The 14011-nt window shown below is 41.8% G+C and overlaps 2 protein-coding genes across 3 annotated transcripts; both read right to left on the reverse strand.

Annotated features, from left to right (window-relative positions):
- Nucleotides 1-1977: 1977 nt before the first annotated feature.
- On the reverse strand, nucleotides 1978-3235 carry LOC129731947 (uncharacterized). Of its 2 annotated transcripts, none has more exons than XR_008729125.1 (3): nucleotides 2819-3235; nucleotides 2389-2658; nucleotides 1978-2312 (listed from the first exon to the last, which is right to left on the reverse strand). XR_008729125.1 is itself a non-coding variant. In XM_055692348.1 (3 exons), exons 2-3 carry the CDS (start codon nucleotides 2620-2622, stop codon nucleotides 1984-1986), a joined length of 495 nt encoding a protein of 164 aa, XP_055548323.1. In that variant the 5' UTR covers nucleotides 2623-2658; nucleotides 2819-3235; the 3' UTR covers nucleotides 1978-1983. The 2 variants fall into 2 exon arrangements, 1 of the variants encoding a protein (XP_055548323.1); XM_055692348.1 differs by having other exon boundaries at nucleotides 1978-2244.
- Nucleotides 3236-7268: 4033 nt separating this feature from the next.
- Nucleotides 7269-13565, reverse strand: LOC129730625 (E3 ubiquitin-protein ligase Su(dx)). Its single transcript, XM_055690102.1, has 7 exons — nucleotides 13176-13565; nucleotides 11504-11655; nucleotides 10944-11434; nucleotides 10132-10351; nucleotides 8331-10053; nucleotides 8071-8269; nucleotides 7269-8011 (listed from the first exon to the last, which is right to left on the reverse strand). Exons 2-7 carry the CDS (start codon nucleotides 11535-11537, stop codon nucleotides 7742-7744), a joined length of 2937 nt encoding a protein of 978 aa, XP_055546077.1. The 5' UTR covers nucleotides 11538-11655; nucleotides 13176-13565; the 3' UTR covers nucleotides 7269-7741.
- Between the last annotated feature and the right edge of the window lie 446 nt (nucleotides 13566-14011).

Below are 14011 nucleotides of genomic sequence, written 5' to 3' on the forward strand. Positions count from 1 at the left end.
ACACCCGGGGAGGCGACTTCAACTAGAATCTTAACTAACGATCCGTTGATTAACGGACCGGTTCCAACGGTTTCACTTTCCCATGCGATAGAAGAACCCAGAGAATTCGGTGCATAACTTTGAAACAAACTCAGCCATAAATGACATTAGACGTTGATCCTGTAAAGTGGTGGTTGTTTTGATGTTTGATCGCCACTTACTGTTGAAGTCCTAATCAGTGCGAATGAGAAGGGAGACAAATTAGAGAAAACCAGCTAGCTGGCATCCCGCCATGTTTCGAGGACTAACATCTCAGCGTGTGTGTAAACGAGATAGCATATCACCGCCACTTTTCATACGCATAACATAGCATCTGTCAATGGGGCCCGCAAATTGCGGATCCGCAGTGATGTTAGCTCCTAACGTAGCAAAGCAAATAAGATAGAGATGCCAGCTAGCTGGAGAAAACCAATCGCAGCCAACTGTTAGTGTACAGAACAAATGCGGGGCTAGCGCTAGGATCCTATTGACTCTAACGGTCGTCTTTCTTGCCGAGATTCTAACGTATGACGACTGGCTTGTTACTTCAGCCCCGAGACCAACTAAATGGTTCCTTGAACCTTCCAGTGTTTGTGAGATGGCAGAAAACGTATAGTGCGTTGAACTAATACAACAGATCCCAAGCATGTGTAAATGAAAAATAATGTTAAAAATGGACATGATAAATTTCCAGGCTTTCCCGGTTCAGTTTCGAATTCCCGGCTTTTTCCCGGTTTTCAAGGTTTTCCCGGTTCGCTGACCACCTTGAATTAGGCACAAACTCAGAACAAGTTGTGCGAGTCTATCAGTTGTTTACTAGTTTCGAAGTGATAGCAGGAGCAAAATTGAAATAGCAAAAAAAATGTATCAATCAATATCTTTCTAATTTTATAAGAACCATGTGATCAATTAAAGCATATATTAGAGGTTAAAATGGCGAGCAAGGTCATATGGGTTGACTTTTAATAAAAGCAGCGAAGAAAATCAAAAAGGATGAAAAACTTGCTGCGTTCTATGACCTAAATTAAATAATTTTTTTTTTCACCGAAAATGTCCGGGGTCCGGAAAGCATTACCCGGTCCGTTCCGAAGTCCGGATGGCTTCGTTCCGGTCCGGTCCGGAAAAAATCGAACTTTGGAGGTTCCGGTCCGATCGGCCTTCGGACCGGAACGGACCGGACTTTTACCGGACCCCACCCGGTCCGATGTCGAACACTACTAATGGGTATAGCGGACGCTGACTACAGATTCAGTTATGTTGATATTGGAGGATATGGTTCAGATGGAGATGCTGGTGTATTTGCTGGGAGCCTACTTGGCAGAAAGATTATCGATGGCTCTTTAGTATTACCGCAGGATACGCATATCAACTCCAATCAAATTCCTTACTTTTTTGTTGGTGACGACGGCCTTTCCTTTATGCCGAAGAATCATGAAACCCTTCACACCAAGAAGAGGCTTGGTGCTAGAAAAGAGTGAGCTATTGTTCAACTATCGTTTAAGCCGTGCGCGTCGATGTATTGAGAACGCATTCGGTATTTTAAGCGCGAGATGGTTATGTTTAAGCAGAACCATGTTTTGTTTTCCAGACAAAGCTCAAGTAATTGTATCCGCTTGCGTTATTTTGCACAACTATCTCATGACAGGACAGAAATCGTATTGTCCGGCAAATTTTGCTGACACCTACGATGCGCATGTCAATTTAATCGGAGGACAATGGAGAAATAACACTAGCCAATTATGCCCACTTTCTGGTTCTCAAGCTAGTGTACAAAAAAGTGCTGTGACGATAAGGAATTGGTTAAGAGATTACATCAATTCACCCGAAGGTGCTGTTCCTTGGCAACGAAAAGCTGTGTTTTTGAGTGAACATTAGTATAAATCTATAAAATTAAATACGAAAATAAAACGCAGCTTTGTTATATTCTTGTTATTTCTCTTTTTTTATATTTTCGGTACCTGAGCATTAAGTACCATCTTTTTTATTATCCTTAATTTTATCATAAGTCATGTTTATGAATGTTTGGTTCAATTGATTTATATCTATTTGGTCCAGTTGCGCGTACAAACTTTCAATGTGTTTCCATATGTATTCAAATTTAAATTCAGATGGTGGAGCAAATACAGTTTCTTGTTGAGTTGTTGCTACAGCAGCCAGCTGGTTTATTGCTCTTGAAATACTTTGAACTGACTCTAATACATCGTCCTTCTTCTGACTGCAAACGGCCTGCAATTGAATCATCAAATCATGTTGGTCAATTTCTATGCAAATTTGCAACAATCCAGGAAAAATAACTGGAAGATTCAATTGCAAGAATTGTAGAGTGTTAGTTCGAAAAATGTTATTTTTATTATTGAAATGAGTACTCACATAGGCGTAGTTCGACGTTGGCAATTCGTCGTTAATCGTATCATCGGAACTAGGTTCATGACTGCCCAGGGTTATCGTTTGCCGAGGAAACTGAGTGGTAACGGGTGTTAGGAAGGACAACATGCTTGTTATGTCAACATCCTCGTTCTTGCTAGCATCATCAGATTGCTCATCTCCTCCACTGTCACCGGATTTCCCTCTTAAAGCTGATTTTTTTTTTGTACCGCCAAGCATCTCGCATACTTTTCCACATGTTTTTACATTCGGTCACTATAATAATAGGATAGTTTTAAATGATGTTACATAACTTCTAAGGAATATCGACTGGATTTAATTCAAAAATAGGAACTCCTATTCATTTGAACCCGCATGTTTTCAACGTATATGGAAATATGAGTGAGTTTTTAGAATAAACAGCGCAAGTACTTACCAGTAGAGGAGGGCATTTGATTTGCGATTCTCTTCCATGCAGCAGCCAGCGCGTTGGAATTGGAATGCAAAGCATGTTGCTTGTTCCAAATTAGCTCCTCAGCTCTCATAAGTTCAGCCAACCACTGTTTGTTTTCCCTGTCCTTAATTTTCCTTTGTTTTCTCTTCGGTTTAGCCTTCATGGATTGTGCGTCATGACATCGTTTGCGATTATCTGATCCACACTGTAGTGGTTCGCCTTCTTCATCGTCCGCGAATGAAATCGATGATTCGTCAATGATGTAATTTTCGAAATAACCTCCGAAATTTGCCGCCTTATTCTCCAAATCTTGATCGCAATTCATTTTTCAAACCGTTGTCGACATAAAACAAACTTACAATTCAAATAAACAATCCGGTATGTGAATATTTCACTACCTGCTTGCAGACTTGGCATTTCTCTGCACCAGGTGTACCCGTCGACTCGCACGAGGAGCAGCCTACTCGATTCGTGCGAAGAGAATTTTCTTCGCACGCCGTGAGCACGCATTAGTTCGTAGGCGCACGTGTGTTATTTCTCGAGTACACGGCGGGTGCACCGTGTAGATGAATGAAACCAAACGGGAAAACTAATAACCTACGCTATGTCTCTTTTATATTGGAAAAAATGGTTCACACTTGTTGAGAAGTTGATTTTTTTGCGATAATGACTGGGAAAAGAAAGTATTACAGAGATTTTACGCCGCAAAAAAATGCACACGGACCATTATTTCATCTTTATGGACAGTCTCAGTTCTATTCAGGCTCTTCATCGATGAAAATTTCAAAGCACCCTCCGTACGGGAACATCAGAATGTTTTATATGAAAAATCTTCTCAGATTACCTTTGTGGGGATCCCTTTTCATTGTTCCATTCCGAGCAATAAGAAGGTGGACAGTTTGGCTTCCTTCTCTTCCTTCCACTACGGGTTAGACATCTACTGCAAATTGAGCACACGGATATTAATCATTGCGTTTGTGGTTTGAACCATCATAACAATGAGCACGCGGTTTTGGTGATGCTGAACTCCGTGGCATCAGATCGTTACTTTTGGATACTCTCAGAATCTGAGAAATACAAACCTATGTTCCAGTTTGTGGTATCCTGGATCAAGAGAACAAAACATGAATGATGCCGATTTATGAGTTCCGTAAACCGGGGTAAGATTATGCCAGTGGGGGTGAGATTGTGCCATACAAACCCATTGTTTGTCAGCCATCTCATGGCGATCACAAGACCCAACTTTCTTGAATAAGTTTCCTCTAATATTTAAACAAGAAAGGCTTGTCTTCTGTTCCGAAAGAGATGGCCGCCAAGTCACGGGTTGTATGATACAATCTTACCCCCACTGGCATAATCTGATCCCGACTGACGGTACTTGAAAAGCAACAGAGTGCTAAGCAAACAACAAGTTGAACCGCTTATTAAAAAAGAACATGCTAGTTTTAGTTTTAGACATCTTGAACATATAAAGGATGCGAAGAACTGGCAAAGAAAAGCTGCGGTCGTTTGCAGAAGGCTATAAAAAGCAGCAAAACTAGAGTGGCTATTTAGAGTTCAGTATCAATTTTGCATATTGAAATTTATTGTCATATATCAGTTGCATTTGCGCTCAACATGTTATGCCCGATGCATTATGGTCAGGAAATCTCCGGAGTCATTTTGCTACTGTAGGCTCGTCTCGTCAGGCAGAAAAAATGCTTGACATATTCATTAGTTCTTCTCTTTGAATGCTGGGAAAAATTACCTTGGCTTTGAAAATCAATCACACTAGCCATGGCAATGATATGACGGACGCCGCGTGCCATCGTTCGGCTTTGAGGAGCAAAACTTCGGTTTCAGGTGTAAAACTTCGGCTTTTTCTTTTGCTGATGTGTATCCGATTCGTTTTTCCCGTGCAGAATGAATAGGAGTGAGCAGTTGCTTGCAGGGGGAATCAATCTGTCAAATATCGTGAAACCATGACCAACACATTTGGCAACAAGGCGTCTGTATGTTTTGGGTTTTTGTCGTTTTGATCGAAGTAAAATGGAACGTTCTTTTTTATCAAAACTTGAGAAATCGCGGAAAACTTTTATTAATAATGCGTTTCGTAGTGAAATTTTGGGACAGCAACAAGTTTTTGACGAAAATTGATGATGTTTTATCGTCACATTGGTAATTTATCAAACGTCATGGACCAACAAACTTCATGGACCAGAGTTGATCTGCGATAACGCACACATATATGAACTTTGACAGCGGTAAATCCCCCCTGGTTGCTTGTCAGGTGTAGCGTTAAATAATTGCGCGCGCGAAGTCCTTTGATTCCCGCTTAGTGCAAATGTAAAATACACTTTGCTCTTCGATCGCCCGGAGGAGAAAACCAAGTCTGCCTGCTTGGTTTTTCACTGGTGCTTGCATGCGTAAAAAAAGTAAGTCCAAGTGAAAAATATGTGATCCACAAATTTGATTTCGCTGGATCATATGTGTTTACAGTTCTAAGCGAAGTGAAATTTTTGCAGTTTGCATTTTTCAAGCACGTGAAAAAATGAACATTTTGTATGAGATTTTCACTTCGCCTGGAACTCTAAACAAGGCTTTAGGGCAACACTCTGAGAGAGGATGAAAAAAAATAGACATTGATAGCGTCACAAAAGGAGTCCAAGCATTCAAAGCTTATTTCGCAGACAGCTTTCAACGTATACGCGTCCACCAAAATGCGGTAAATTGTTGTTTCATGATTCTAACTATTGTGCTATTGAAGAAAAGGTAGAGCCTTGTTTCAAAGGCAGATTTCGATTATTTAGAGCTGAAAACAAGACCGAAAATTATTTGAAGGTCTATTGAATATATGGCCAATAGCTGTGCGTAGAACGCTTCTTTCTCCACATCGGGTCTTCCTTCGTGAGGGCAGTGCACAATGAGGATAGTGTAAATGTAACCTGTTACTGATCGCCTGCCACTTGATCACACGACTCAGCATTCTGCTCAGCACTATGAAGCCGGTGCTCAGCTCATTGATTGTGCGCCGCTCTGGTAATACTGTGCCCTGCAGCCACAAATCCTCCGTACCTTCTCTTTTTTCCGGCAAAGCTTCAGGAGCGCAACGGTGTCGAAGTGGCGGGGCTTTCAGTGATCTACAGTTCCATGTACCGAGCTTCTAATCGTCGTTGCCAACTGTTTCGTTTCGTATTCAATTCTCGATTGTTCGTAGTATTTTCAGTTTTCAGCATGCTGCCTTACTAGAACTGCGGAGGCCTAGTCTCGCGACGGGGCTACCGTCTTGGGTGTAGCTGGCGAGACTCCGCATTCCATAATTCAGCCGCTCTACATCAGACGCTATTTGAGCCGTCCCCAACATGGAGAACAGACGCTCAGGCAAGCTACGACCAAGTTCCCCCTGGTTCACCGATCTTCCCTTGGTTGCTCGAATCCCAGTCCGTACCAGGTGGAGGTAGGGATAGAAGTTGCTGGGCATTATGCTTATACCACACTGGGGTCTTTTTTATGCCAACTAGTACGGGCATACTGTACGTACGTAATGCCCAGCTATTGACCAACCATGTCAGACGACAGCCCGATGAGAATGGTTCAGAATAACGATTCGACTGAAACGAGGCGCGCAGCGAGCGCAGTGGCTCGAGGTAGAAGGCGACCTGCGGGGCCTTCGCAGGCGACATGGCTGGCGAGTTCCAGCCGTGGGCTGAATTGAATTGAAACGACTTCTTCAAACAGCAAACGACACTTCAGCATGCAGCTGACTGGTAAGGTATTGTAAGTCAGTGAAGTGGAATAACTTCGAGAAGTCTAACGCTGGTTGAAAGAAAAGTGTTTTCTTCTGTTTGATATCTTTATTTGCAAAACATGATTTACTCTATTACTTACTAAATAATTCCGTTCTCAATTATCACTTGCGCTTATTATTTTGTCCAAATCATTTTTTCGTATTCTTTTATAAAAAAATATGCAACGAAAAGGTCACGCTGGTGAAATAATAAGAAGTTTGAATGTCATTTAAGATAGTTAATCCAACACTGTTCTGCTATAATAGGATGCGTAATGCGTCTTCTGCACTTCGAATTTTTTTTCCGCCGTGGAGAAATCATCACTCACTCAAAAATAGTATCTTATAGTAGCATCCACCCCTACGTCCGGCTGTTTTGATGAGACAGATAAAAGCTTAAGACACCGTTTCTCGTCATTACAATAGCAAATATGATCTATCATGGCCCCAACTGTTTCTTTATTGTTTTTTTTTCTTCTAATTGATAATAAAGCAAAAAGGAACGTTTATCAAAGAAAGTAAGAATTTCAATAGAATAGCTAAGAAATCCAGCTGTAAACCTCTTGCCAGCATAGACTGTTATTATTCATTAGTAAAAAAGAAATTTTTGTTATTATTAGACATTCTTCGCAACTACTTTGCATTTTACAATAGACAACAAGTGTATTTGAAGTGTATAGTTTATTGATGTGACTTTATTGTTACTAATATTTATCCCATTTTTTTGCTAGGCCTGACACGGTTTATTTACATGTGTTTACACAATACAGTAACGATTTATCTCTACTCTGATATATCACGATTTTTGGAACAAGGGAACTAAAGATCTTCTTTAGTTAAAGTATTATGTACATTTTTACATCTAACTTAATGGGTAGCGGATTGCAGTATAAATCATACGTTTCCACGAACTTTCTTCGCATTATACACGAAACAGGTGTATAATTACAATTTACAAAAAAAAAACAAGAACAGAACAGTCATTCATTCTAACGTCAGATATGAACCATTTTGCCAGTCAATTCAAATTGCCAAATAACCACGAAAATGTCTTATAAAAACACGAATATTATCGATATCGCTATCGGATGAATCACATGCAAGTCGTTTTTTATTGATATTTCCGAACTTCACCAGGCTTACTCTTGACCAAATCCTTCAGTCTCCTCGATTGCGTAATTTAGCTTCTCAACCAACTGATCGTAGCTTTTGTACGGAGGCAAATCCAGCCGATTGAAGCAGGTATGCGACCGTGGCAACCAGGTGTCTTTGCCAACTTTTTCAATGCAAAATCGCTGCGGACCGTTGGAACCCATCAGCTCGGCAAAGCCACCGACAGGTACCCGGCAGGTACCCGTTACGAATTGCAACAACCTGGCACGCTTCTCATTGTCAGTTTCTCGTACGAACTAGAAAGCAATATTTTCATGAAGTTTGGCGCTTTTATAGCGAATTTACTAGTACCAACCTGCCAGAACCACACAACCTGCTTGCTATTACGGTTATAGTGGCGGTAGATCGAGTTTCGCTGCCAATCGTCAACGTCGATTTCCTGCATGCCGCACAACATTAGTTCTAGCTCTCGCTCGTCGAAGTATTTTAGCCACTCTAAAGGCACCACTTCATTGAAACCCTCCAGGAAGGTTTTGGTCTGCTCTTCGATACCCCTGTTGACAAGGAAAATCAAATCAATTCGAATTCCAAAACACAAAACCTTATCACACTTACCTAGTCATTCGCCACTCCGTCATCAGCGAAATATATTCCTCCTTGTTTTCCTCCGTGACACGTTCCTTGTCCCCTTCCTCCTTCAGCTCGTGATGAATTATCTGGCCCAGCACTTCAAAGTCTACACTAAACCACAGCTCCAGTCCGCACTCGTCAATGTTGTTGTCCCGAACCCAGATGAGCGAGTTGTAAAACTCGGGATCGATCGATTCGATATCTTTGGTAGTGAGCTTTTTGTTCAGCATTCGTTTGTAGAACGGCATCGTGAAACCGGAATAGATAAACCGCCCGTGATACAGTGCCATTGCGATGAATCTTCCGATAAATTTGAAATACTGCAAATGATCTGGGTTGACATAGCTGGCGGGATTAATCTGAAGGCTGTAATTGTTCTTGTTGGCGTATTCGAACAGACAATACATTGGATTCAGAACTTCATGTGACAGCAAGAAGAACCATTCACGGGAAACCCCGCCATAGTCGAGGCCTTCTTCACCCCGAAATATGATATACAATCGTCGCCGCAACTCGTATGCCGGTAGACGCATAATCTGGTGGTAAGAATCCTCGAACAAGGTTTGTCGCGTTAGCGTTATCTTTATGTGGGAAGCCAGAGCATTGCTTTGACACAGATAGCGAAATTGACTGAGCTTCCATCGGAATGAACGTTCGTATGCGCGGGGTACTCCGTAAACGCCTTTTCCCCCCTTGGGAGCCCCAGGTCGAGGATCTTCGAAAGTAGTTTTCCGGTTGTTGTGGTCTACGAAGAAGCGTTCCCCTGTTGCTGTGTAACGAATCTCCCATCCCGGTGGAAGTGGACCTTCCGTTAGCATGTTTACTTCTTGACCTTGCGTTCGGGGGTCTTCCCACTGTGTGGTGCGATTCTTGTGATTGACAAAGTAAACTCTGTTGTCGGGTTGAACTCGTTTTTCCCATCCGTCCGGTAGAGGACCAAGGCCGTCGTCTTCCTCATGGGGCACGGAAGTGGTATTGGATTGTTGAGCGTGCTGCGGGTAGAGGAACCGTTGGTTCCCTTGCGATATGATATGCTGTCTCTGTCCCTGCCAGTGCTGGAAATGCATTAGGCGCTCGCTGTTCGGGCGCTGCCAGGTCGTTGTTCGTGTATTGTGATCAACGTAATAAACGCGACCACGAGCATCTCGGCGCATTTCCCAACCTGCGGGAAGTGGCTGCGGTTTCTCCCAGTATGTGGACCGTGTGTTATGGTCGACGTAGTAACGGCGGCCATATTTGTCCACCCGCATTTCCCATCCAGCCGGTAAAGGTTCGTCATCAACCTGGTTTTGTTGTGCGGCTGCCTGCAACATCATCTGCTGATCGGTGAGACTGCCTCCAATGGGAACCATTGCACCTGTTGTTGCGGTAGCTGTTGCGTTGTTCACTTGAGGCGCTATTGTGCCACCGTTCATCGGAACCATAGTACCGGCTGTCAAATTCGGTTGAACTTGACTGTTGTAAGCGGTGCTGTTTGACATACCATTTAGGAGGGAGTCTTGCGAAGAGTTTGAATAGACAGGACCCAAACGCTGATGCCCAGCCGGAGGCATTGAATGTATTACCTGCTGCTGCTGCTGTTGCTGTTGCTGTTGATCCCAATTCATGCCACTGCTACGACGAATCGCTCCCGTCGACGCGGCTGGCCCCATTGGGGATGGACCGGGACCACCTAATGGCAAAGCTGCTCCATTCCCCATTGGACCAACTGTCGCCACCGATACAGCGGAATGTATATTTAAATCATTAAAATTTGCCCTGGTACTATTCAGTTGTACACAATCACCTGCCGTTGCTGCCGCGGCACCGGTAGATCCACTGCTGAGGTGAATCCCTGCCGACGAGGGGGAATGATGAGCCTGCTGGTTGCTGATGCTGCCAGGACTAGGCGTTGGTTGTAATTGTGAACTCTGCGATTGGGTCGACGGTGTTCCACGTAATCGCATACGCGCTCGAATGCCTCCGTTCAGGATACTGCTACGACTGCTGTCCATGGTGGCGGCAATCTACGGCGCGTGAAAAAGTGAATGGGGTTTTGTGTTAATATTTAATCAGATGTACATGGTTGACTGCTGCTATTGATTTTCCCAGACGACATCAATGCACAGTGGGAAAAAAATGAGCTCGAAGTTGTCATCCAGAAAAGTTGATTCAGGATCATAATTTTATAAATTGTATGTTCTTCAAAATTAATTTTATATGACGTGCATTAAATGGTACGGAAACTTAGAGGTTTAATTATAATTTTCGAGGAGAACATTCGACGAAGCGATTGCTTGTATTTTTTGCATAGCAGCAGATAACTTGCAAAGCTAAAAACTAGCAGCATCCAAATAACAAAAACTACGAGTTTGTTTTTTTCCCACTGCGTGCTTGGTATATCAGAAGTAATATTTTGTTAAAAAGAAAAAAAATGGTATAAAACTGAGTGCTAGCTCAATGATTCACCTAATTGTTTGGTTGATTCGACAGAAACAAAAATAAGATATATGATAACGTTTATGATAGTTCAACACTAGGCTCGCTCCATCGAATGCACCGCTAAAGATACCACTTTCACCTCATGGCAAATATGAGGCGCGCCATAGCTATACATACCCCATTCCCGTTGACATACGCTGTGGCGCCGGTGACGTCATTGGAGTGATTGTTAGCCACGCTCATGCCGCTGCTTCCAGCCCTCAGTGCTACAACGCGCATATCGATGTTTAGTCCATTCAGTACGGCCACCAGTTCACCGGTTTTGGTCGGTTGCCGTGGCTCGTTTGTCTTTGATGATGTGGACGCGTCCGTCAGCAGGTCCATGCTGAGCTCCAGGTTTTCCAGCACTCCATTGTAGTGCTCGAGAATGTGCGCCAGATAGACAGTCTGCTGCCCTAGCAGTGAATCCTTCCGGAAGCTGGAATGGTCCAACACGCGGAAGTGCAGCACCGAACTGGGCGAAACGATTACGGTGAAGCGTTCGTTCCATTTGGGCGCATTGGTGTTTTTAAGGAAGTCGGTCTTGCGGGTACTTTTATTATCGATTGCAATCTCTACATACGGGTTTGGTTTCAAGAAGCCGTTGCTGCGTAAAGATGCGTGCTCAACTGCACGGGATAGACAAAACAAAAGAAGCATTAAAATCCACAATGCGAATTGAAATATTTTATACTTACTAGTGATGCTAAGTTGATGAATTCCTTCTTCCATCTGTGATTGTATTTATTTTCTGGTTATGTATAACGTTTAAATTTATTTTCTTGCACTTATTGCTTCAAACGTTCAAAACGTTCACGTGTTGTTTGTGGCTGATTGACCGATTAATACCCTGTTCAGAAAGAAAAAGGGGAAACTTTCGTGACAATTTTGTTTTAACTATCAAAAATTAATCGTTTCTATTAGATTAAATCTAGTCCTACTAATGCGTGGCACAGAAAAGTTATCACTGTCGCTTTCGTCACCGGCTTACCAAAGTATCGGCACACGTTTGCATCTATTACGTGTAGCAGCAGTGCACTGACGAGCGGCAGTTAGTGCTCTCATTTTTTTCCCCAATGGCTCACACCAATGTTTTACAATCATTGAACATGTTTACTGTCTGCACAAACCGTAACAACTAACGCAACTCCAATGATCGACTAGAATCGGTTTGATTAGCGTCGTTGCTGGCCACGCAAAACACAAACCCATTTGAATTTGTTCCCTATCTGAATATCATCTACTGTTTTTCCCCGAGCCACAAGTGATATGCAAATTTGTTCGGGAAGATTAGAGCATTTTGATGCCACATTTCTATTGACCTTTAACAACTTGATTTGGCGTAGAAAACAGTTGATTGACAATAATATTGCATTGCGTGTGTAAACAACAACGCTTTGCAATTTATAATGGTTTGCAAGAAACATGCAAATCACACAGAAAACTCATTCAAATGGATGTGTAAAGAGTGAGTAAAATTAAGGAAGGAAGCGGTGTTTTCTAATATTTTTGTCTGCAATAAAACTAGTCAAAAAAAGTTGAACAATGACCAAATAAACGTTCCATGAGTTGTAAAATTTTAATTTTTAAAAACCTTATAAAAAATTTACGAAAATAGGAATACCAAGATAATAAGAATATAAGAGTTTGATTTAGTTGCTCAATTGTATTTATTGTTTGATTTATTATCATTGTTGATAATTACAAATTATCTGCTTCACCGGTCAATCAAAGTATTATGCACCAGATATGCTAATGCACACTGAAACAAAGCCAAGTTTCATCACGATACGCAGACCCGTTCAGTTATCATTGAAATTTAATGATATCAGGTGATATCGCACCAAGTTAGATTAGTCAATGGAACTTATTTTTTCTTTGAGGATTGAAAGTAGAAAAAACAAAATATTTATTGAATGTTCCTATTATTTTTAAACAAAACGTGAGGAAATAGTTATGGTCAATCAAATTTTTTTCTAATTGCAACATCTTTGTTTCATATTGTGTGCAAAATCGTCGCTAATATTGTCTCACCACTTTTCCTTTCCCTCTGGCTGTTCATAATAAAAACTGGTATTTTCTGGTTAGGGTTGCCAACCACGAAAGTAAATATTAAATACATTTTCATCGGAAACAAATCAGACAATATGACGCATTTGGCACTGTTATATGTTGCTTACACAAATCAGGTGTGAAGTCATAAGGATTCACTGTCGCGACCCAAAATTTCACAATTATTGCAACGAAAGCTACGGTATCTTATATAATTTCACCACCCACTAGTTTTTCCCATGAATCCGGATATTATTGTTTTTCCAAAGCCTCCACGATTCAGATATACACAAGAAAGTGCGAAAATACATTACTCACCCACTTTTTCGTTGCTAGCTTCCAACGTTAACGAAACACCTCCGTTAGATTATTTTTACTGTTGGTGAAAAAAAAAAAACAAGCCTAGGGACTCGCATCGGCTGCTTTTCGTTTTGGTCCGCTTCTCGATTTTTTAACTGCACTGCACTGTTGATGACGAATTCTCTCGCTGTTCATATCACACTTCACAGATAATCTGTTTTCCGTTCACCTTCCATGTCTAAAACGGGTAAAATTCGGTTCTGCACGATACTCAACGCAATGCCACTCGACTTGGATAGCGTTTTTCAACCAAATTGCACAGCTATCACCTCTCGTCGAATTAAAAAATATAATTTTTGATTCGTTCCTAAAAATAATGGCCTCTTGCAAAAAGTATCATTATTATCAGTGGCATCATCATCGGATGATGACAGCGTCATCGAGAAAAGTTCAGCTTGGTGTGCAATTGTGACAAGCAAAATTAGACGTTTGAGGGATTCATTGCGCATACACACTGAGCAAAGGTAATTCATACTTTGTATAACGAAATTGTGAAAAATAAACAGTTAGGGCCTGATTAAATATTACCGAACCATTGGCATCCCTATACCGAGTAACAGTGAATGACAATGAAGTCATGTCCTGGGCTCAAACTCATTTGTGCCCGCTGTCAGCTGTCAGATAAAGGTGTATGAAAAATGGCGATGATATGCTTTCGTTTACACATACTTTGAGATGTTCGCCCTTGAAACATGGCGCGGTGCCATTGGGCTGAATATTACACAAGGCAGTAGGGGGTGGGGGGTAATCTGTTTTTTTGTTACAAATGATTACACAAAATTAGTGGGGGTGGG

This window comes from Wyeomyia smithii, chromosome 3 (assembly GCF_029784165.1).
Source record: "Wyeomyia smithii strain HCP4-BCI-WySm-NY-G18 chromosome 3, ASM2978416v1, whole genome shotgun sequence".
Lineage (NCBI taxonomy): Eukaryota > Metazoa > Arthropoda > Insecta > Diptera > Culicidae > Wyeomyia > Wyeomyia smithii.